General features: G+C 42.5%; 1 protein-coding gene across 4 annotated transcripts in view; it reads left to right on the forward strand.

Moving 5' to 3' along the window:
* The window catches only part of WSCD2 (WSC domain sialate O sulfotransferase 2), a 1045855-nt gene that overhangs the window by 896377 nt on the left and 123239 nt on the right, over positions 1–26239 (forward strand). For all 4 annotated transcript variants that reach the window (XM_085633353.1, XM_085633355.1, XM_085633356.1 and 1 more), the window contains one exon: positions 7268–7468. In XM_085633353.1, the coding sequence (XP_085489479.1) occupies positions 7268–7468 (201 nt within the window). The remainder of the gene's footprint in view (positions 1–7267; positions 7469–26239) is intronic.

Raw genomic sequence — 26239 nt, forward strand, 5'->3', positions numbered from 1 at the left:
AGAAGAGCAGAAGAACAGGGATGCCCCCGGCTGCAGTAAATTCCTTTTTTTTCCTTCTTATTTTTTTTTCGTTGTCTCCTTTCCAACAACAACTCTGCCACTACCCCCGCACCACTCCAGTCTCCTCATGACACCGGCTGCTACTGAGTTTACCCGTGAACTGTTGTTGTAACTACTTTAAAGTTTACCTGTGAAATGTTGATGATTTCCCATAGAAATATTGATAATCAACAGGCTACGCTGAGTTGCAAATAAAATCTCTTCATAGCACGGATGAGAAGGAAGACATGGCTGTAGGGTGTAAATATGTCAAGAAAAAAGCTTGAGAGTTTTATTTAAAAATATCAATAACACAAATATTGTCTGACATAAATATAGTGGCCTACATATGGTTTACAAAAATAGCGCTCCATTGGTTGTAGCGTTTCAATTATGAGGTGATACTTTTGTAAATAATATTAAGGAATCTATATTTGATATTTAGGCCACGATATTCTAGTACCATTCAGACTGAGTCACACATCTTTGCCACTAGCCACATAATTGTCTCAGCTACTTCTTGAGTTTCCTAAAACTGAACCAACCCATGTAGTCGTAATGTGAGAGCAAAAAGGCAATATTTCCTTCCAAACTGGCTGCTATATTGTTCAGGATGAACAGTTCAGTGTTCCGAAGGACTACATGTTATTCACAAACATATTTTGTTGGCAAATAGGTCACCAGAACAGAAGAGCGCTTTGATCTGAAAACCAAAATATGGGAACTCCTGAGAATCCGCTATGTGTTCTCGGCCTTTCCAAGAGAAGATTTGCAAAAACTGTGGCATTACATGGTATGAATGCATGGCATGAAGATGCGACAGAAGATGAACATATTCAACTATTAAAATCAGAGAGATGGATATATTTGCAGGTAAACCACCACTTAGGGGTCGATTCCAATCTCGCCCGGAAGGGCTCCGAACGCGATCCGGCCGAAACGCGTGTTTTCAGTCCGACCCGTGCAGCTGTTCGAGCGAGCAAGTACGATGCAAGAAACGCAAATTTGCCGACCAGATAGTTTCCGAATCCGAACCGCTCCGTACATCTCATCTGTAGGCAAACTATGCCGTGCAATAGAGGTGATTTACGACCGAGCCAGTACGATGCACGATTTGGACAGCTGGATCGAGTTGGAGCATCCGACACGTAAACGCTCCGGAAAGCGGACTTCAGGGGTCCGCGCCTGACTCCCTCTTCACCCATAGCCTTTTGAGTCAATCACAGGGGGGACCCAAGGGTCCCCTCTACACATGCATGTACGGTGTGGGTGGCACAGACGGGTCCCCACTACAGGGGGCACCTTTGTGCGCAACATACCTTTTTCATCAATGGGAGCCTATGTACTCATCGTACAACAGGCTCCCATTGACTTCAATGGGGCTCCGAATGACACGTGTCCGTCAGCGCTTGTTCGCATCGTACTCGGGCGCTTGGAGCCCCGGAGCACGAGTCGGTCGGAAAACCTTCCGGAACTGAGTCGGACAGAGCATTCTCCCAGCGAGATCGAAATCGGCCCCTTAGTGGTTGCAATCATGAAAAGAGCTTAGTTTTGAAAAAATATTCTGTTAAAGGGAGTATTACGGATGGGTAGCATCCACATTGTCATCTGCCCTAGATCTGCGATGTAATAAACTAATGTTTAGCAAAATTTGCTTTTAATACCCCAATTTTATAAAACTTTTGTATTACACAGCTGCATCCACATAGAAGTACACTCATGTAATAACTTTCCATTGGATGCAATCCAGGGGTGCCGGCAGTTCCACAACCACAATATGATTTTACAAAAGCAGCCTGTAATAAGCACAACATTTTCTCCATATCTTTTCACGTTTTTGAGGGCAACCATGGGCCTCGTAGATGGGTTGCTCTTGGTGCACACACCAGTCGACACCCCTCCTTCACACCACCAGGGTGGGGGCCTCTAGGAGTCTCCAGCATTGGGCTATATCTCTTTTCGCCTAAAGGGACACCACCCCAGTGAATCTCTTCTCAGCACAGAACTCACTGATTCCCTCCATTAGTCCCAGTTTAGCACATTTTACAGCATAGCTGAAATTATGCCTTTCTCCTTCCCTGCAGACTTGTTGTTCCCCCTCTCTAGTCATAGTCAGGCTGAGAGCTGTGTGTAGACAGGCGAGCATCTGCTACCTGATTCAGCATAAGCTTCTGACTCGGTGGCATGTCCATCAAAGGACAACCAAGTCACACTGATGATCACCTCACCCTATTGAGAACAAGGACACCTCCACTTATACTCACTATCTATGCCCGTACTTCAATACAAGAATGAGGAAACCAGAAAGAAATTCCCTAAGGAGAAAGCTGGAAGCTTCAAAGTGAAATAAAGGGATAGGCAGTGTCTGGCAGTGGATTAAAGTGACCTGAGGTGTATTTAGGACTACGCAGCCTTGGTATTCAGGGTGCTGAAATATAATAGCACCGGCCGGGCTTCTGAGCAGCATTTTGGGCACCTACACTCATTATTTTACACTTAAAGCACTAGTGAAACTACTACTGAAATTTCATTTAATATCATAAAAGGGATCATGGCATCAATAAACCAGTTTGAAAGTTGGTGCATGGATAGGAATTGTAGGACAACTCCGAAATGCTATATGCTTTTTTCAAAAGTTTCAAATAAAGCTTGGCTTGCCACCCCTTAGACCTCATTCTCAAGAGCGCAGCATGCTTTTTTAGCATGCATTAATCCTGTTGCATGCTGAGGGTGACGGTTTGTTGTGACAGTGAAGCCTACCCTATCGGAAGAAGTTGTTGCCTTCAAGGACGCTGTGTGGGTTACTATCTTCATGGATACCTGATTCACCTCTATCAACAGCCTTTGTTTCTAGAAAATAGAAAGGAATTAATGGCAAAACACATTCACAGGCTAAATTTAAGCCATATGTTGCAGACAGTGATTGGAAATAGATCTTTTCAATGGAAGCGAAGTGATGTTATGGGAGGGCAGTCCATTCCAATGAAATTCCCTTTGGATACTCGAGGAGCCATTTGCTGAACAAATCCTTAGTGCAATTTTCCCTGTGTAGCATCAAAATGTAGCTACTTATTATTTCCATCTTTTAGAATGCTCAAGCCCCCTTATCAGAAGAAGATCCGCTGCCTGGTCAAGAAACTTTGTCAGAATAGCCGAGGAGAAGCAAAAGTTCTTATTTGTTGACTCGCTTTCAAGGCAAGTATGGTCCATCTCTCTTATCATTAGAGTCCTAGAAGGATTGTGAACAGTGTCGACTTTAGGTGCTGGTGGCGACCTGTGCGACAATCATGTTTAGCGCCCCCAAGCCTCTTTAAGCGCTAGACAGCAGTGTTTGGGGCCATCCGTAAAACAAGTCTTCTGAATTTTTTTGGGAGAGATTCGTAATTCCATATAGAGCCAGTAATATACCTCATCGAGAACTGTGTGGTCCGTGAAGTTACTGGGAACCTATAATGTTGCCTCAATTCTCCTGGGCTGATTTGGATACCTTGAGTGGTGTAACCTGTGGTAAGAACTGGGGGCAGTCTGAGCTCATAGACGAATCATTTGTAAAAACAGTCAAATATTTTTAACAGAACCAACTGTCCCCACACACTCCTCCACCTCTCAGCTCTAAAGGCCCTTACTTGTCACCAACAAGTGTTATATATATACAGTCAGCTACTAACTCAATGGGGCACGAAAGCTGCAAAAAAATAGAAAGAAAAGAAATACTCTGTTTGACGTATCCATTGTAATGGAGCCGATTCTTGATCAATGTTTACATATTTTTTACTCCACATTATAAATGTTAAGAACTCCCCCTCTGTATCTACAGATAATATTATGTATTATGTACATGTCACAAGAGCGCGCTATGCGTCGACAATAAAGTCAATATGAGCGTAATCCGAGCAAAAACGTGCCTAGTTATCATCCGGCTGCCTCATCCCCTTTCCTCCACCTCCCAGACCGCCATGCCTGCTTGCACTGGTTTATTGGAGCAATGTACTTCACATCCGGGTTTCTGCTGCGTAAAATAAAATGAGTTAATTATCCCAAACACTGTGTTCTGCTTGCTAAATGCCAAACAGTATTTCATGTTTATTCCGAGCTTTTGACTCATCTGACTGGGCAAGGTTGTATCCAAGCAACTACTTGATTAGCCACCATGTAGCCATGTTGTGTTACAAAGCAGAAGAAAATAAATTATACATTTATAATTGATGTAATACATTTAACAGTACATTATCTCTTCCATGGCTTGGATGATTAATAACATTTATTTCTGGGAGGTGGCGTGAAATTCCTGAATGAAGCGCTGGATCACTGAGTCAGTGGCAGACATCAACACATGGAAGGTCATTTGTAGAACAAATGAACATATAAGATACAACTCAAATAGACACAAGAAATCACTAGCAACAAAATAGACAATCACAATTTGCAAACCAAGCCATACATTTTTCACATTTTAACAGAATATCAAAATATATTTTTGACTCACATCACAGATTCTCAAAGTAACAATGGCTTGATTTGTTATAATCAGACAAGATTGATGCTTCTGGAATTTAAGGCTTTTCGTACGATTGCCACTTTTAATAGATTTGATGGAGTCATATGGTAACCCTTCCCAATTGGAAAGCAACTATCCCTAACCAATGTCCATGCACATTTTCTTTATTTGGGGCCTGTGAGAAATACTCAAGCAGCATCCACAATCCTTGTCAGGGTGAGGCACAAGCATATTCCATATTAACCTGTGCTCAACTCTGTGGTAGCTTGGCACAGAGCAGTCAAGCTTAATTTAAAGGCAATTTGTAAAGTATTTATGCAGCGCTTTAAATGGTAATAGAGTGTTAACATAACACAAGAAAAACCCAACTTCAATTTAGAAGAATAGAGCCACAATTAATATATAAATCAAAACCAAACCGACAAAAATTTAATCTGTAGAACTGGAGCAATGCAATTTTAAAGATTGAAATGAAAATAGCGCCAAAAGCCCAAGCACTACCCGTGGCTATCTGGTCATTCGAGAGCATGAGAAAGTCTCAAGTTCAGGCCAAACCAGATGGAGCACAGGTCTGATACAGGGACCAGTTTATCCAGCTGAAAAGTTACTGTCTCGGCCCTGAGCAAAAATCCCATCAGGATGGAGAGCGCCGTGAAGAGCAGGGAAGCGCCCGGGCGGTCGTCGATGTAGCATGAAGAGCAGACCAGGCACCATGGGTAATCGATGTTGTAGCGTGAAGATCCTGTTGTTGTCGTAAATGGTTAGGCTGTAGACACATGGAGGTGCTCTTCGCAGGCGGCCGATGCTGTAGCGCGAAGGGTGAGGGAACTTTGTGTTGGCGGGCAGTGCAAACGACAAAGATTTGGCCCCAACAGGCCTGTTCATGGTCAAGAAGAGCCCAAAAACTTAAATTTAGCTCAACTGAGCCCAACCAATGGTCTAGGACCTGAGGGGCACAACTTGCGGTCAGGGGCTTGCTCCAGCCGGATCTGGGTGGTGGTTCAGGTGGCTGTGCGCCTGTTATGTCTCTGTGACTCTGAAGAGGAGGCCAGCATACTAGCTCTTGGTGGGAGTCCTGAGTCAGGTGCAAGCCTCTGACTCCATCAGGATGGCAGCAGGGCACCAGAGCAGCAATCCAACAAGATAGCAGTCCAGCAAGGCAGTCGTCCAGCAGGGCAGCAGTCCAGCATATTGAGAGAACAATCAGCAGCACAGCAATCCTTCTTCCTGGCAGAATTTCCGCTGGTCCAGAAGTGGACTGAAGAGGGAGAAGCCTCTAGAGCTTTCCCTTTGATGTGCATAGGTTTTCTGCCTCTCCTGACCCGGACTAACTACAGGGTTATGCAGCCCTTTGTGTGGCAGCAGGACACAGCCTATTCTATTTAAAATACAACTGTGTACAGCTTCCAGCTCCCATCCTGTCAGCGATGGCCTATCCAGGCACACCTGAGCTCTATAAATTACAGTTTTGAAAATGCCACTTTTGGAATTTGCCATTTTTCCCCCTTGAACATTTAGTGCCTGCAGCCTGTCTCTCGGTCGAATGACCGGGTGTAGCTAACAGTTGAGCTTTGTCTATTCCTCCTAGACACACAATATAACATCCATGCTATAAGAGAGGATTTTTCATTAAATTTCAAAGACACCAAACATGAATTGGTTATCTGTTCCTATTTGGAAGTTAGAACTTATTAAATGAAATAAGGCAACTCCAATGTTATCCTACAGAGAGGTATGCCTTGCAGTAGTGAAAAACAAATGTAAGATTTTTTCACTACCAGGGCATGTAAAACTTGTAAGTACATTTCCTACATTATAAGTACACTGCACACACCCTCTGGGCTGTCCAGGGCCTACACAGGGGGGTGAGTTATATTTATTAATAAGGAATGTTTGGGCCTGGCCAAGTCAAAATGGCATTTAAAACTGAACACACAGGCTGTAGTGGACTACTCAAGTGGGCGGCACAACCAATGCTACAGGCCTTCTAGTAGAATTTGATTTGCAGGCCCTGGGTACATGAAGTACCACATCGCTGGGGACTTACAAGTAAATTACAAGTAAATATGCCAGTTGAGTGTGAGCCAACTCTACCATGTTTAGAGAAGAGAGTACAAGCACTTTAGCACTGATTGGTAATGGTAAAGTACGCAGTATCCTAAGGCCAGCAAAAACGAAGTCAGCAAAACAGGAGGGTTGAAGGCAAAAAGTTTAGGGGGGAACCACGCCAAGGATGCCAGATCTAACAGGGCCTTATCTAGAGTTTGGGCTATGGGATGTTCTGTCAAAGCATGACGAATATCTTGTCCACTGTACTACAACAGCCATAAGCTATAATGCACTTGTAATATGGTGGACGGGACATCCACCACATTTGTGATGCGGTATCCCATCTGCCAAACATTCAATGGGGCCCTAAGTTGCTGTGCTTTCCTTTCCCTATTTTATTGATTGATTTATTTAGCAATCATAACATTTTCACTCAAAACTTTCACCACAGAATGGTTGGCAGACTATAGAACAGTAATGGTAAAGTAGTGGACATTAAGCAAAAGAAAACTGTTTTAAATTCATTTAAAACTCTATTATAGCCATCGACATACAGCTATAAGGATATGTCTATCACAAGAACGAGATAGTCACAAAACATACACATTTAAGGCAGGGAGGAGTGAGGGGGGAAGTACTCAACTTGCAAAATGTGACATTTCCATTCCTTCTTCTTTTTAGGCTTCAAAGGGGAGCGAGACCACTGGAGAAGCGGAAGGACGATTTGCATAAAAACCCACGAGAGTGGCAGGAAGGAAATCGAAGCTTTTGACTCGGCCGTTCTGCTGATTCGGAACCCATACAAAGCGCTGATGGCAGAGTTCAACCGGAAGTACGGGGGGCACATTGGCTTTGCCTCTCAAGCTCACTGGAAAGGAAAAGGTACGGTATGGGGCTTTGGTCGGTGACAACTGAGGGAGCTGATGGTTATGTTTACATTCAGGTAGCCTAGAAGTGTGTTTTGCATCTACGGTCTTCATGGCGTCACTGCATCCCGCTGTCTTTTTATGATTTAGGTGCATAATGCATGCACTTTGAAATGCCGGAGTTCATGAAGTACCTCGTGAAAATCTCCACTCTAGCAAGAAGCTGTTTCCATTTCCGGTATAACTTGCTAAATGATATGGTTACCTCCGTTATGAGGACCATTGAAGTCAAGAAGCGGAAGACAGGAAGCTAAAGCGAAACATTTGCATTAAATAGGTTTGCTAAGTGATGTGAAGTGTGCTCTGTTTACAGATGGGCAGAGGTGCCTCAATCCATTATAACAAAGGGCAGAATTGAACTGGAACAGAAAATAGGCCCCTGTCTCAAAATAGAAGTTGCCCTCATTAGTGAATAAGATAGCTAAAAAAGCAGCCCATGTTGGAACTTGAAAAGACATACTATGTGTTTTGTAAGGTTTGTAATTTGCATGGATTTGAGCTTGCTGTAGATTTACTATCAGGCAAATCAACAGTGAAAACCTGCTAACTGGGCAAAACATTTACCTGTTAGACCAGCCTTTCTGACATTGCCTAAATGACCAGACCAGACCGACCCTGAAAATCAAGCTGATCGCCAATGATTCTGGCTAATCGATAGGTGACTATAATAGCTACATTTTGCATTGTGTCATTTTGACCTCACTTACAGGTGAAAAGGTGGAAATAGTACTGTTTTCAACATAATTGTGCTGCCTACAATGCATACACTAACTCGGAAACTGTATAAAGTGAATGAACTGCAGACAGCAAAGCTTAGAAACACAGAGGGCAATGCATGCTCTGTGTTAACAAGTTGGTGAAAACGTGAGTATGGCACTGTAGGAAACATCCTTTTTGCCTTTATGACCCCTATTTTTTGGGGGGGGACTGATGCTGGTGATTACTTCCTCTGAAAGTGCGCTGGGCTCTGCTAACCTGGGCCCGTGCTCTGTCCTTTACAGGTGCATTTGGTATAATTCTAATTGCCAAAGACAACCTACCTGTAAGCCCCTCATATATGGTAGGGCATGTAGGTTTAGGGAACCCAGTGGACCTAATGCACTTAAGTGTGCACTGCTGTGGTGTCTGGTGTCATTTTCAAGCCAGATCTGCTTTTCCGGCTGGTTATAGAATACAACTATGTCCAGAGTCGACTTTGGAATTAAAAGTCCAAAACTACCTTTTGATTACTTATAAGTCATCCCAAAGGAATGCCCTACGTGCCCCAAGGATAGGGTGTCTTGTTATAAAATGCAGGAACTATATAAAAGATGTTTTACATGCCCTGGTAAGGAAAGACGACCAATGTTGTTTTTCCCTATTGTTGTGCTGCTTACCCCTTAGGCTAACATGGCAAAGGCTTTATTAAACTCAATAAAGTCTATTTTCGCATTGGAGATCGATTGCAATTTCATTCAAAGTATCAAATTAATGGTCACCTTAAAACCAACAACTTGCCAAGGTTAGATATAATGTATCTATCACAGGAAAGTAGGTTTAGAAATTACTAAACTGAAGTTACCTAAAGCAGCCCTGTAGCAGCCTCTTCTGATTGGCCAGCCTTTGACAGCCTGAGCCAAGCTGCTCTTTGAGTAGGTGTAAAGAGGTCTGGGGCTGAAACAATACAGCAATTTTATGTGAGGAGTTTTGCTTCCTTGAAAAGCCAGGGAAAGGAAGGGGGTTATGGAGATAAGCTAGACTTCAAAGGTAAGAAATCAGACGTACGACCCTTTCTTGAGATCTCAAACGGGATACCAGCCCGTTTGTGAACGCAAAAAAGAGTCATGGCATGTACAAACGCTATTTTGCGAGTCACTGACTTGCAAAATAGAGTTTGCGACTTACCCTATTAATAAAGGGCGTCCCTTCCTAATAGCGAGACTCCATGCCATTTACTATTGTTTTGCAACTGCATTTGTAGTCGCAAAACACATGCAGTTTACCACCTACTTCAAGTAGGTGGTAAACCACTCACGAACGGGAAGGGGTCCCCAGGGGACCCCTTTCCCTTATTGACTGGATGTGAAAATATTTTTTAAGAGCAGGCAGTGGTCCCAGGGACCACTGTCTGCCCTCAAAAAATGAAACTGAAACTTTCATTTTACTTTTTTAAATGCAGGCCATTTTCCTTTAAGGAAAACAGGATGCCTTTAAAAAAATGCTTTATGTAAAAAGAAGTTCCAGACATGGTGGTCTGCTGACCACAGCAGGCCACCATCCCTGAGAGTGCTAGCCATTCCCAATGGGTCGCAATTTGCGCTTGTCTCATGAATATTGATAAGGCATGCAATTTGCGACCCCATTGGGAATCGCAAACAGTGTCTGAGACACTATTGTACATTCAGCCTCTTGCCGGCCCAGAATGGTGGATACATATGTAGGCGCTAGAGGAGCTCCTCAGAACACTGCCTGGAACATCAGAAGAAAAGGTACTGCCCTACTGAACTTTTGAAGTGCACCACAGATGGCTTGTACTCAGAAAAACTGCACATGCTACACTCACAAGGCTTCACAAAGAAATGTCTCTCTTAAAGAAAAAGGAGTGGACTCCCTGATCAAGCATTGTGGGAAAGTGAGTCCTAGCCACCACAAGGCAATCCAGAGTCTCTGAACTCTTGTCTGGAGATGCTGGACCCTTATTGTGCCCAAAGGAACTCAGAAACAACCAAATCTCAAAGTTTGAAAACTTTCTGTAAAATTTAGCAAAAAAGCTCCAGAAGGAGACTGGCTTGACATAGAGAGTCAAGCCTTCGACTGCCACTCGTCGATTGGATCGACCTTGCTGGTTCATCCTACTGAGAAGCTCCATGCAGAACTCAACTAGAGCCGAGCAGAAAGCTATCAGCACCCTTTTTGAGACCCTCCTTGCCGTTGAAGCTGAAGGATCCCATGCCTGTCTTTTCACAGAGCAGCTGTGCTGCAGCAGGCCTCCGTCATCGACCCGGATCCGAGAAGTCCGAGGACCCACCATCGAGCCCGTTGATAAGAGAAAGCTCCAAATAAAAAATGAAGGGCCTTATTTAGATATCGACGGCCAGGTAACTCTATCGCATTGGTGACTGATATCCTGTTCAGCAAAATATAAATCCCATAGGATATTAATGGGATTTATATTTCGAATGACGGGATATCCATCACCGTTCTTTGTGATGGAGTAACCCGGCTGCCGAAATCTAAATAAGGCCCTAAGTCCGAAGGTGAACTTTTGACCGGGTCCCAGCACTCAAACTATTTGACCCATGCTCTAATCTGGTTGGCCTGAAATTTTAACTTTGCATGGTCCAGCAAACCAGATAGCCAGGAATGGAGCTGTAAGCTTTTTGGTGCAAGAATGCACAATATTTTATTTAATATTTAAAAATTCATATCTCTGGTTCCCTACATTGGACTTTAGCCATTTTGGTGTTGTTTTAAAGATAAAACTATTTTCTATTTTCATAAATTGGTGTTGGAATGTTATTGAAGTTGTGTCTTTTACTTATTTACTGTTTTGGTGAAATTAAATGCTTTACACATACCTGTCTCCTAAATTAAGCCTGACTGCTTGTTTACTAAGCTACCAAGGGTTGAACAAGGATTTATATATTGAGACTTGACTAGACCTAATAATGATTGTGGTATTATTACTAGCTGAAGGTGAATACTCCCACCTACTAATAATCCACTTTCCTACATGCCCTCTACTTCACATGTGCACAGAATGGAATCACAGCACTGCACTTTGTGAGCTTTAATGCAATAAACTACAAAAATCACAAAACAGATGAATACTTTCTGTTATCTTAGGATATAGATAAAAGTGCATAGTTTGAAAAAATTAAAAACAACAATGCCGAGGGTTTATGTCAGGGAAGCTGTTGTGATGTGAATGCAAGTTGGGGCATACATGTGTGCCTGTTGTAAAATATTTCCATCTGCAGTGACTAGAGTTTTTGCTTAGTGGCAGATAGCTTTAAATAGTTTTTTTATGAGATGGCAGGCCTGACAGTGGCTACAATTCACATTGGTAGTAGATAAATTGAAAGTAACATGACACACCCAGTTGTAATACTCTAAGTGTATTTGAGCCCCCTAGAGGTAACTCAGACTAGGAATTGAGCTCACACTGTGCTACCTTTGTATTGGCATAAACAGTTACCATCAGGTCTATCTGGTGGTAAAAGTGCACAAAGAAGAGGAAGGTGCACTCTATTGGGAGTCATAGAAAACCAAAACTTGTAGTAGAAATAATTTTCTTCTTTTTATTTGTAGTCTTGATAAAAGAACAGGCACACAGCCAATGCGTTTCGTTCCCTTGTGTCTTGGGAACTTCGTCAGGGCTGTAATAGTTGTAAAAAAACTCACATAAATACACACATAAAATACATATATATATATCAGTGTACAGTACATAAATACAAGCAAAAACAACAGAAATCAAAGAAATCAGAAATCATAAGCCCAGAAGCAATACAAAATCACAACAAAGAATAAAGACATAACACAATCCAAAGTCATTTAAAATCAGAATGCACATACACTGTACAGCATCTGAAGGCACAAACGCATGAGTTTAACTTTATACGATTAATATGGCACATGACCATCGTACAAGCTCTAAAGAAAAGAGCATATCTGATGCTATTTACAGTTAGTGTAGCACATGACTACCGTACAGGATCTAAGGGTGGGAAAAAAACAGTATGAAAAAGAAGAGAAAAGGTGAAAAAGTGATTGAAAACAATAATTGAAAAGATATAAGAAAAAGAAAAGCAGAATCGTCTGTAGCAGACCTCTTCAGTAGCAAAATCAGATCCAGATATATTCACAAGTGGCCAATTGTGACCAAGGACCGAAAAAATAATAAATAAAAGCGAATTATTTAGTTAAAGCAACACAATACCAGATCACCAATAAAGTCCACAGTGTAAAGTGTTGAAACTTCCAAAAAGCGTGAAAGCTAAATTATAAAGCAGTCCAGAAAATTAACAATCCCAAAAACATTACAAATAACAATCGATTAACAAGGCCTCCTCACCTTACTACAGGTATCAAGAATATTCAAACAGACCAAGTTGGAATAAAGCGGTCCAAAGCCAAAGGTATATCAAGAATCTGATCGTATTTTTAAAATCACAAATACGTGAAATTCTAGAAGAAATAATAGAAATAAGAAAACAATTTCCAAGAAATATATATTCAAAGTCATAATGCAAATACCAAAAAAGTCTAATAACCCCATCACTAACTTAGAGACACTCATCATGGCGTATAATAAACATGACTACCAATGATTGAGTTAGATATCCAAAAGGCTGCGTATATGAGAATATATTGTATAGATCTTAAGGGAGAACAAAGGAAAACTATTTAAACCGAAGGTGAGTATGCCTACCATCTAAAAACAAAAAATTATGGTCAAAAAGAGGGGGGGCTCACCAATACGATTCCGGGAAGTTATTAACAGAATAAGCCATCAGGACATAGAATAGTGCTCCTTAGTCAGAAAAGAAATACTCAGATGTGGATCAAACCCACAGTCAATACCTGTAAGCACAAAGGGGAGACAATATTTTTTTAAATAATTTTTTAGATACCCAACAAGGTGTGCATTTAATTCAAAGAGTCTAACTGCACACCGAAAAGTTGTGTAACTTACATGAGAGGATCTAACGCATATTCTTACCTCAACACATATAAGGTATGCGTTCAATGCGCAGCTACTTCAATATTTTAGTAATCATATACATAGAAGAAAGTCTCCATTGAATATCTGTCAAAAAATATATACAAAAAAAAGAAAACAAAAAAGAAAGAAAAATATTCGGCATCCAAGGCAAATAATCGTACGTGACAGTTGTTTAGAAAAGATTGTAGATGTCAAGTACGGATAAAATTAACCACTCAAATGCAGCTTCAATACAATATCATCAGAAGCCACATTCAGATGGTTCCATATCTATAATATGCACAACATATTATCCGAAACAGATGTTAAAGGCCACCCAATGTTAGCAAGTCCGATCCAACATAATTTACATCACTTCCTATTGGTCATGCAACAACGAAAAAATTAGGATAAAAGTTCCCGCAGCAAAAATAAACGACAAACATCAGATAACAGTTGCGTACGGTGACTGTCAAACGGACAGTGCTTCCCTCTATTTAGTCACGTGTCAACAACAAAAGAATTAGGATAAAAGTTCCCGCAGCAAAAATAAATGACAAACACCAGATAACAGTTGCATACGGTGACTGTCAAACAGACAGCGCTTACCTCTATTTAGTCGTGTGTCGGTGGAACAGTATGATAGCTGTTCTCTCCATCAGTATGAACAAAGAGGGACACAAATTATTCCCAACGTTAAAAAGACGTGCTGAACCATCACGTGATCCCAGAGACGCCGTGCACGCCGTGCGCCTTGAGACCCTACGGGTATGTAGCGCGCTTTATAAGTGTCATTGATTGATTGATTGATTTAATGGACATAGAAAACGGGCAATTCTTCATGAGTAGTGTCCCATAACGGCGGCCATACTAGAATGTCTACCACCAATGTTGAGCCTCAAGATCCTATATGTACCAAATAGGTTACACCAAAAATTCTTATGAAAATCACAAAGTAATAATCTTTTATAATAAAATACGGTGGTAAACAAGATAAAGAATATCGGTCAAGTTTAAAAAAAAAATTGATTTTACCACAACAAGCAAATTTAATAGTCCTATATAGTAAAAAGCAATAATAAGCAAAGATAGAGAATACCCGCCAGGTTAAGAGGATTCGATTATATCACGAAGAGCAATTTGTATCTCAAAATATCTTAAAGTCCATGTGGATAGAAATTACTATCCCACAGGCTAACCCGTATATATATGTATAGCATTGACATCAAAAAGAATAGTCCGTTATTATGTTTTGGCCGGAAATAGCGGCAGTGTCTGATTACCCTATGTTAATATGAATATGTTTCAAAGCGACATCTAGTTTGGCAAGGCATTATATATAATGATCAATGCCATTAAATATATATCAATAATACATTGATACATTAAGGCATTTTATATCTACTAGAATCAGGACGGCAATCTCCTACCGTATATGCACCGATTAGATTTTTCAAAATTCAATTAAGTACAGAAGGAATTATTATCCATACAATATCTTTAACCCATTATAACTAAGGATTACCATCGTAAAAACATGCTCATGTTATCCCGTTGACCAAATAGGACTGCCATGTTCAGGTATCTAAACAAGCTGCTAACATTAGTAACGTCATTGATCTAATTGTGATTACATATCGAAAGCGCGTCTTAGAATCAATTTATGTGCCACCATAAAATATAAGAATCAATTAAAAATTGGTACATCACCAATTGGATTGACATTGTGTTAATTGTCAGACATGTAAGTAATTATACTTAAGTAAACAAAAGAGAGAAAAGAGAAGAGGGAAAGACAGTTGACAAAGAAATAACATTACAGTTGCAAACAGGTACCTAACACCGCAAAGTCTCCAATGCATTGTTAGAAGCAGTATCTACAGTTATCATAAACATCACAATGAATTGTTAGAAGCAATATCTACAGTTATCATAAGCATCACTGACATTGTTTCATTTCTTTGTATGTATTCATCATCTTATCTTCTGTTAAAGGAAGTAATGAATCTCCAGTATTATGGCCCATTTGTGTTGCTTTCAGGCAACAAATCCATCTCGCCTCCGTCTGCCTAACCTGTAACTCTCGATCACCGCCCCTAGCATTGATGGGTACATGGTCAATTCCATGATACCAAAGGGACATATCATCTGGGTGACTTTTTGTGTAGTGTTCACTTACAGGATAACAAGTGTCCCCATTAAGTTTAGCCCTATGATGTTCCTGGATTCGAACCTTAAGAGGACGCACGGTGCTTCCTACGTAAATGATATTACAGTTGCACCCCAATACGTAGATCACATGTGTTGTATTGCAGTTGATAAAATGTGCAATTGTGTACGATTTTAGTGTATTGTAAATAAACATGGATGTTTTATTTTTTCCAAACTGGCAAATACTACAGGATCCACAAATGAAAAAACCTTTTGGTTTTGGAGGTAGCCGCGTAGTCTATATATTAGTCACATGACTAGAACATAAAATATCATGTAGGGACCTCGCCTTACGGTAGGTGATGGCGGGTCTGTTAGGTAGGTAATCATCAAGCCCTGGAGTATCCTTAAGCAGTCTCCAATTTTTTCGTAAGATCTTATAAACCTTGCCACTATTGCTGTTTTACCGAGTAATGAACCTGACTGCCCTCTCTTTTTTTGTTGTTGATGTGGATATCCTGGGTTTATCACGAAGGGTATCTTCCCGCGTAAGTTGTTGTGCTCTATTTACAGCTTTGTCCAGTAGCCCCCTATCTTAGCCTCGTTTTAAGAATCTTTTCTTAGATTCCAACACCTTTTTTTGATATATATTCTCCTCGCTGCAATTTCTTCTTATTCGTGTCATCTCCCCAAAGGGGATATTATTGATGACCGAACGTGAGTGTACGCTGTCTGCGTGTAAAACTGCGTTAAATGCCGTTTCTTTTCTATAGAGGGAATTTGTACAGTTCCATCTTTTATGTAAAACTCAATGTCAACAAAATTGATCTTCTCTTTGTTATGTGTCATTGTGAGCTTCACATTAAAAGGGTTAGTATTCAAATATGTATGATATTCATGGAGTGATTCCATGGGTCCAGATCATAACATAATAATATCGTCAATATACCTCCCCCAGAACACGATGTATTCATTCCAGGGGGAGGCATGTCTGTGCCAGGCATACTTCCTCTAAAACCAGCCCATAAAGAGGCAGGCGTAAGAGGGAGCAAATTTCGCACCCATGGCAGCCCCAAGTATCTGATGGAACCATGTGGTGTCATGTAAGAAAAAATTATTACTTAAAATGATATCTATCATCTCAAGTGTCATTTCATTAGATTCATAATGATCAGCAGGTTCTCTATCTAAGAATGATCGGACAGCCAGGATTCCAAATTTCTTGTGGATGCATGTATATAGGCTTTCTACGTCCATTGTGACAAAGCATAAATCATCAGACCACTCGAAGTTGCTGAATTTAGCCGAGATGACTTTGCTGTCCCTAATATACGAGGGGAGATCTAAAACATATTTTTGAAGTCTGCCATCCACAAACTCTGTAGGGGAATCAATCCCCGATATAACCACGCGACCTGGAGGAAAGGCACCACCCTTATGTATTTTAGGTAAAATGTAAATGCAGGGGTATTTAGGTTTATCCATTCTCAAGTACCTAAATTCGTCCTCAGATAGTAAACCAGTATCCCTCCATTCACATAGTTTCACATTGATCGTCAAACTGATGTTCTTAATAGGATTCATTGGAATTTGCTGATAACAGCGTGTATCACTTAATTGCCGGGCAATTTCAGACATGTAGTCACAATGGTTTATAACCACAACATTACCGACCTTGTCTACCTCTTTAATGACGATAGTATTGTCAAATTTAAGTCTGTTAAGCACTTTTCGTTCATTGGCGGTAATGTTGTGGTTAATTCATGACACAGATCTATTTGATGTTTCCAACTTATACAGGTCTTTGCTCACTGTATCATAGAAAACATCTATGTTTGAATGGTAATTGAGAGCGGGTATAAATTTTGATCTGGGCTTAAGACCACTGTCTATGTCACAATTTTGTTCAATGTCAAAATGGTTAAGTAAGGTAGACATATCATGATTATCATTGTCTTCAAGACGGAGTAACAGTTGTATGTTTCGAATATCAGCCACCGTCTGTATAGTACCCTCTGATCTAATTAAAGGAATCACAGATTTGGGTATTTGTTGTGAGAAGTAATCTCCAAGTTTCAAAACTCTTATAAATTTGTACAGATCAATATGTACTTCAGTGAGATCCCCCCCCCCCCCCGAGTTGGACAAAAACTCAAACCTTTGCTCAGGACTGTCCGTTCACCTTTATCAAGAATTTTATTAGTCAAATTCACAACCTTCAAATCACAAATATTATCTACATCATTGTGTCCCATGATATTCGTAAATGTATTCTCAATCATAGTTACTGTTTCGCTGTCACATTCGGTTTCCTGGTTGATCCTCGACCTGTACCTATGCCTGCCTTTTGACCTCCTACCGCCCCTCAATGTTTTGGCTGATCTTTCTTCTGTTGTAATCGACTGCTGATTCGAAGTTTTGCGAGCTCCTTCTGGAATGAAGAAGCTCCTTCCCCTAAAGGGATCTCCTGTGGTACATTGGAGGCTACACTGCTTACCGATGATGAAGAGACACTACTAACAGAGCAAGCATCATCGCTTTCTTCCCTGTCTTCTCTGATTCTATTTCTTTCTTCCCCTCCTTAAACATTGTCAATTTTTTTGGCAAACGTGTAGACACGTCCGTCACGATAGTCTCTGTCGTCCCTTTTAATTTTTTTCAACTTCTTGTATTTTAAATATATTTGATGTTCATCCATTACTTTCTTTAGTATTGCAAAATCATTTTCAGTCAAATCTTTTTGCTCCATGTCATTAATCTCTTTTTCTAAAACCTCAATTTCTCCTTGTAACTTTTCACCCTTTTCTCTGGCATGACGAATTAATATTTGCATCATCACTTGTAATGCATTTACCAGATTACTCTCCCACTCATTTAAGAGATCCTCACTTAAGTCCTCGAATGTGGGGAAGATTAAAATTCTTAAACCACTGGGTATTTTCTTATTCACCAAATATTGTTGGAGTGTTATCCCGTCCCACCAACGGGACAACTCCTGTTTTCTTAAACGCTCTAGCATAAGAAATAATGTTTTTAAGCTAACTCTACTAGTTCTATCTGGTGGTAATAATCCATGCATACTGCTGCCCTCGAAGGACTGATGTGTGTGAAGAAGGTGTAATTACGGCTTGTAAATGTTATTCACCATTTATTAGCATAAAGATTTGAATCCGGTCTAAAAATGCAACTCTGTCCTAGCAAATGTAATACTACAGCTGAAGTGTTTTTGCACCCAGTAGCACAGCAAGATTCTCAATGAATATGACTTTGGTGGGAAGGAGTGAGTGGGTAGGCAGAGCGTGGCCTGAGATTGAGTAGTAGATCTTAACATACTGGACATAAACTGGTCTTAATGTCTTAAATGGCAAGGAATTACAGATGGATAACGTTAACTGATTATTTCACTTTAGGGACACCCACTGATAGATTTATTTATTTTTATTTTAGGTTTTTATAGAGCGCGTAGTCACCCTCGAGTATCCCAGCGCTGAAACCTCGGACTCCTAAGGGGGGGGGCACAGGAAAGCTTCGAATAAATCAGGGAAAAAGGAGGGTTTTGAGGGACTTCCTAAATCGTAGGAGGTTTGGTTCAGCTCTGAGATTCGAGGGGAGAGCGTTCCATTTTCTGGCCGTGTTTACCGAAAATCTACGGCCGCCGATGCGGGTTTTCTTCACCCTAGGGACAACGATAAGGTTTCCCTGTTCAGACCGGAGCGCTCTCGGCGGTCTGTATGGAGTGATCCAAGTGCTCAGAATGGGGGGGACCAGCGTTGTGCAGGACCTTGTGTGTCAGGCAGAGGGCCTTGAAGGCGACTCTTTCCCTCACGGGGAGACTCATCTAGTAACCAGTAGCTTGGAAGCTATAAGGGAATGTCAATAAAAAACAGTCCAAGCTAGATTTCCCTATTGCCAATTAAATAGTTTAAAAAAAGAAAGAAAAGGACCATCAGACTCCAGTCTTAATAAAAGCTTTCAATTGAACTAGGCTTCGGAGTATGCCATGTTCCACCCCTGAGAGTAGGCTACTGGGTTGGGGTGAAGAAGCTGCTAGGGCAGCACATGCCTGTAAAAACAAAAGCATATTGCTGTAACTCCATCTCCTTGTTTCACCTTGGCAAAAACATCTCACTACATTCCTAGTACCACATTTCAGAGGTTGTATATTTAAATTGATAATGACATACTGTAGATTTTTATTAGAAAATGGAGGTGTGACATACTTCACGTACCTAAGTGGGAAGGACAATCTGCACAATGACCTTATGTGGGGCATGTGGCCTGTGGTATCTCATTGGGGCAGTGGCAAAATGGGCATCAACTATCAAGTTCCTATCCTCCTTCCACTGGCTGGCATCATGCATGTTCACATCTGATGTCCACTGCTTCTTCCTTGTTGGGTTCAATTCCCACAACCCGATCTCCCATTAGGCTCCCTCAATACATATTGACCCCATTTGGCTCAACTAGAGAAATTATTAGGGTAATTGTACGTGGAGGAAACCTCATCTCCTCCCTTATACAAAAAACCATAAGGTTGTCCATCAGAACATGACAGATGCTACCTGTAACTGCGAAAACTCTACTCTAGACCCAAAGTATTTTGCCAAATATTGCCCTATGACCAACCTACCTGTCACAAAGAAAGATGCTTGAGAAAGCCGTCTCCAACCTATGATAGGAGCATGTCTAAAAGATTCCTCTTCTTTGAGACCACCAACCTGCCTTCAACCCACACAGCAGCACAGATAATTAAATTCTCCTATTAGTCGACAAAACCCCCTTCAATAGCAACAAAAAGATATCAGCCCCTACATCCCCTACATCTTGCTAGAACTCTCCAGCCTTCGACTCACTCAACCATCAAGCACTGATCCAGACCTTCAAAACTCACATACAGTTTGGTCTCCCTGACATCCACTGCTTTGCCAGCAGCTGCCAACATCTCATACATATGACAATTCTCTGTCTCCTGTTTAGCACCCAGGAAATGATTCTGTCCCTGATAATCTGAAACATGTACATGAGCCCCTTGGATCCATACTCTCAGTCCTGAACCTCAATATCCTGAAATCAAACACTCAAATATATCTCAACATCTTCTTAACTAAAGCCATTGAATGACTCAAAACATGCCTCGATCTGTCATAAATGAATGTCAGACACCTACATTAAGCACAAGACTATGAAAACTATGAAAACTAAATTCCTCCTGTTTCCCAAAACACCACCTCTCCACAGATTAAAACATGATTTATTCATAATGAAACCAAATATATTGACACCCGACAGCCAATGTCGAACCGTTGAGATTAATGCTCAACACAGTCCTTGCCTTCAATGAACACATGCACAGGAAATCCAGTTTCCAGCCCCGCCCACTTAAAAAGCTGTCCCTTTTCCTTTCAAATCATTATTTCAAGCACAGGTACACGCCCTGGTCATCTACTTCATTGAGGCAAAGTTCTGTTCAATGGACTATCTAATATCTCACGAGCACCCAAGAAAGGAAATGCTGCAACGGTCTCGTGAAGCTCTTGGAGACGTTTGAGCACAAGACCCAAATGCTGAAGGACTCACACTGGCACCCCTGCCAGGCCCGCCTTGTGCTCAGGACCATCAGCATCACTTAAAAACCCATCAGAAGCGAAAACCCTCCCTACCAAGAAACTAGCAACCTCAGGTGGAGAATGCCTCACCTAGAACCAGGGTACTGCCAGACTAGAGATGCAGAAATACCTCATTCGTGAATGTCCCCATGGTTGGTTGTGCTATTCCTAATAATATCATAAGTGCTCCAAACATCCTGCTATTCAGAAAGAAATGGAAGAGCAATCTGTTCAATGGGTTCTGCCACCACACGCAACAGGATTCTACCTGTTACCTGCTTCTTGTAAAATATTTTCAATATTACCTCTAGGCTCTCACCCCTGTTTAGTGCACTGCTGCTAAGACGCTAAGCTCATGCTATTGATACGCAGTCATATATACAAATATGCATTTAACCAGGGAATTATTAAGTAAGATCACAGTACATTTCCCTTGCTATGCTCCATTGATTGTGAGCCTGCAGATCCCTGGCTGCTTCCAGGGAATATGTGTTGAGTCATTTTAAGTGTAATATCTTGCATTCTTCTGTTTAGACTTGCGTGCTGTAGAGATGTTATGTGATGGGTAAAACATGCCACGACTTTACACCCAGTGAGGTGTATTAAGTCATACACAATGTGTAAATAAATAAATGACTAATTCAATGAATTCTTCACAGCTCTCAAAAAACACCTCGTAACACATATTAGCTCTATTTCTCTGGCAATATTTAATGATAGGATAATGCTTCTGTGCTATTCGCAGTCTGTTCGAAACAAAAAGTCTAAAATCAGTAAATGTTTGTTAGCTTGAAAGAAACAGAGCAAACATCTCATTCCAACCTATGAATGAAATAAAATGACTTTTTTTTTTATAAAGTGCACAAAATCCAAATGGCGTCATGGCTTCAAGGCACTAGAAGCACTAGATCAACCTGAGCTATGGACCAGCAAACAACCATATGTGACCTAGGAGAAATCAAAGTACTCTGTGGAAAAAAGACAGTTTTTAAGGCCCTTTCTAAAGGCCAGATGATTCTTGAGACTAGTTAAGGGGGTGGAAGGCTGTTCTACAGCTTAGCTGTGGCCACCGAGAAAGATCTTCCTCCCCACCTTACCTTCCCGGAATTTAGGAACTGCCATCAAGTTCTCCTTGGCAGAGCGGAGTGACATGCACGGCAAGGACCAATAAAGCTTGGCTCTCATAGCTTGCGGTCCTGACCTGTGCAGGGCTTTAGGAGCAATGCATAAGGCTTGATAATGTATTTGCTTCCTACCTAGAAGCCAGTGCAGCTTAGTAAGATTCGTAGAGACTGACTGATACTTGGGTGTTTCTAGAATAAGCCTTTCCACTGCATTCTGAGCAGTTTGACGTTTATTCAACAAATACTGGTTGATATTTAGATAGAGGACATTGCAGTGATCGGTCCTTGAAGAGATCAGTGCTGCTGTCCTTGGACCCGGGTCATAAGGGAATGTGCAAGGCCCCTCTAATATACATAAGTGATACATTCAGGGCTCCAGAAGCTGCTTTGTGCAGATTCCTACCGGGCTGCAACTCCTCAACTCAGCCACCTGCAGCCAACTCATTTGCAGCTCATATTGGGCTAAACATTTAAGAAATGCTGGTGGGCTGAGAGTTAAAACTGTGGGGACGTTTAAGTGCGGGACTTTGGGCATCCAGCAGTGTCTCTGTATGGGCAGGATGCCTGATTTCAGGACAAACCTGAACATGGTGTCTCCTTGCACCTGGGGCAAGAGGAAGTGTCCCCTCCCCTAGGCATCCTAACACCATCCCTGAGAGACCCAGGGTGGTGGCCCCCACCCATGGGCCCAATTGCAAAGAGACACCTTTCTTTCAATTGGATCAGCAGGGTACAAGAGGACCAGTGGTGTGTTGCACTGGTGCGGGGTCCATGCTGGTGGCCTGAATGCGAGGATCTGGCCAGCTTCCCACACTGCCCATGCCTTGCACTGTCCCTGCTTCCACGAGCCAAAATTCTGTTAGAGTTCAGTAAGGTTACAAGTGGAACCCAAAATAAGTCATAAATGATATCAATAACATTTAAATCATTGACGAGGTAAGGAGACAGCACACACTGAGCACATCCACTGTCTATGAGCCATATGCACTCCCCTAGATACAAACTCAGCCACAGCCTTACTCTTTCTGCTGACATTAAAAATGTTCCATAAATTAAAGAATGAGAAATATGAGCATGGGAAACACCCATTGAATATGACAATCTGGTGCCACTGTCTATGAGCCATATGCATTGCCCTAGATACAAACTCAGCCACAGCCTTACTCTTTCTGCTGACATTAAAATGTTCCATAAATTAAAGAATCAGAAATATGACAATCTGGTGCCGATCATTTCCTCTTGAGATGCATTCAAAACTGTGTTATTCTCCGTCCTTGTGGGAATTTCATGATTGCATCTAATGGCATGGATTTCTTACTGGAAAAAGTCCCAAGATGCTCTTCACTAGTGAAGAGAGAACTCCAGAGAAACTACAAAGGGGGCCATTTAAAGGATGGTAGTTATAGGATTTCCCATCCTCCCCGCTCTTGGTTGCTCCAGTTCTTTGTGAAGAAAATGCTGAGGGGCATATTTACAAGGTCTGGTGCATCTCTGCAAATCAGCAGGGATGCGCCAGAATAGATGCGACACGCGATTCTCCGCTTGTGCCACCACGGATGCATCACATTTACAATGCGGCACACTGTGGCGCAAGGATAGACAGACGCGTGTCGTATCTTGTGGCGTAAGAGCAATGCTACTCCAGCAATGCACAGGTGCCGCCCATACTTAACGTGGTGCTCACTCCTTACGCCTGCGTCAAGCAGGTGTAAGGGTTTGACTCAGCGGCGTCGTAAAACTGACGCAGTGAAATCTTGTAAATTTCACTAGGCTTTCCTGCGAGGGAATGCCCACCCTGAGACGGAACGCGCACATGAAACCTGACGCAGGTTTCATGTGGCGCAGTGTTTTACAACGTGACGCATCTGCCTAGACGCATCACGTTGTAAATAAGTTGCAAAGTGGCGCATGGGTTACACTGCCGCAGCGTCACAGAAGTGACGCAACGGCAGCGCAAATGTATTACAAGGGGCTTGTAAGTCTGCCCTTGAGTTTCTGACTGCAGGGCCTTTGCCGGCTGTGCCATAAATGTAACCTGCTGACAGGTCAACCACCAAAGAACTGCTAGTAACATCAGGCTTGTATTTTAAAGAATTTTGCTTCTTTGAAGTCTTTTCTTCATATAAATTGCTTCATGGAACTTTGTTATCTGACATATGAACCACTCTCCCCTCACTTTAATGGGAAAGCCGGGATAGGTTCAGTCCAGTAGTTCACATTACACTTGCCATGTGACATATCCTAATGTTCATCCCTCTGCTGAGTAGTCTTTAATATCTCCATATGTTCTGTGGCACAGCTACACAGTCAACACACAATTTAATTACAGACGCATGCTGATGGCACTTCAAGTTATTTCTGGCCTGTTAGAAATGGGATTTCTGGTTGTCTAAGGCTTGCGCCAAAGCCAGGCAGAAACCACCACTCTAGTCAGGGTAAGGAAGTTACACGCCAAAGATAACCCCTGCTCACCCCCTTGGTAGCTTGGCACGAGCAGTCAGGCTTATCCCAGAGGCGATGTGTAAAGCGTTTGCGCGCGCACACAGCAACAGCACCCTTGGCCCACCACAAAGGAAACTCCACACAAGGTTATATAATAAAAATAGCCTTAGTATTATAATAAGCACATTAGATAATAATCACATAATTTACACTGTGCCAACTGGCACTAGGCAGAATTTACAGGGGACTATTTACACAAGACAGGGCCAATGGACCACCGTCAGAATCATCACAAATCACCAATTGTAAATGTAGAACAAATAATAAATGTAGCGCACAACCAGTAACTACTGGTAACGTTAGGAATTTAGCATGAGATCCTGCAATGCGAAACAGTGGATGCTTAAATCACTTTGCGCATGAACCTTCTTAGGCATAAAACTATATTAGGCCCAAACCTCATTAGCATCATACATTACGCAATAGGTATTACAGTAGGCATCCCAAGTGTAAGCACTTTGGGAAATAAATTGGCATAAAAGAACAGTGTGCCCCAATTGGGGGCACAACGCACTGAATCTGGCCCCAGGCCAACTGGCCTCTCACAGGGCTCCAACGCCCTATGTCCAACAGTGTCAGGGCGGCTACAAAAGCAGCCTAGCAAAAGGTGCGCAAAACACTCCAGCCTAAACGAGGTAGCTGCCCACTAATTGCTGGGCAGCTGTGTAATCACCAAGATGGGCACGGGCACCCTCTGTCCCCCACTGGGACTCTAACAAAATCAAGGTGCCCCAAATGTTGCAGCTGCCTGCGTTCTCGCAGGTCAGCTGGGGCAGAGGCACAAATGCAGCCTGGCACTCCTGGTGCCTCTTGAACCCCCACTGGGGCTTTAGAAATCCTGTGCCCCCAGCAGAAATTAGCGCAGGCACCACTGTGCCTGGGGGAGCCCCTCTGCACTGGGCTCCAACGTTGCAGCTGCCCTCTCTCTCTCGTGGGGCAGCTGGATGCAGCAATGGACACTGGCACCAACGTGCCTATCAGCCCCACTCCGGGACTCTGTCACCCCCATGCCTGGGAAGTGCAAAGAACCTACGCTTCCACTCTCTGCCCCCAACGATACTCCAGGGAGCATCAACACTTCATCAGGACAGGGGCCTGCACCGACCGCGTGCCAGCGGAGCCCTCACTCACCGGAGCCTCAGACGCGCCGCCTCCGCCTCCTCCGCTCCGCTCTTCTTCCTGGTGTCGGCTGCAGCACTCGCGGGGATCTCACCGTGGTCACGGGAGCCCCGCCTCCAGACAGGCAGCTTCCTTCCTCGGGTCAGCATGTCCCAGTGCGGGGTGGGCTCCCACCTGGGTCTCTCCTCGCGGCACTTCCTGCCGCACGGCCCTTCCGCTTCCGTCAGTGTGGCCCCGCCCACAACCAGCCGGGCCGCGGATCGCGGGCGTTTCTCCCTCTCGAGAAACAATATATATAGCGGGGTGGGCACCCGCCAACGAGCACTGCAATGCGGGGAGGGCACCCGCGACAAGGAACACAATGGCGGGGTGGGCACCCGCCGAAAACAAATGGAAAAAGCAGCAGTTATGCAGGGTGGGCACCCGCTTCCTGGAATAACAAGGATTGCGGGGGAATCTCCACTCCGGGGATTCCGTTTTTAAAAGGATCGCAGCTCCGTGCTGCAACTAAATATGAAGCGCTGCTCCTCAGCTGCGGA

The sequence above is a fragment of the Triturus cristatus genome, chromosome 11 (genome assembly GCF_964204655.1).
Source record: "Triturus cristatus chromosome 11, aTriCri1.1, whole genome shotgun sequence".
In the NCBI taxonomy this organism is placed as follows: Eukaryota; Metazoa; Chordata; class Amphibia; order Caudata; family Salamandridae; genus Triturus; species Triturus cristatus.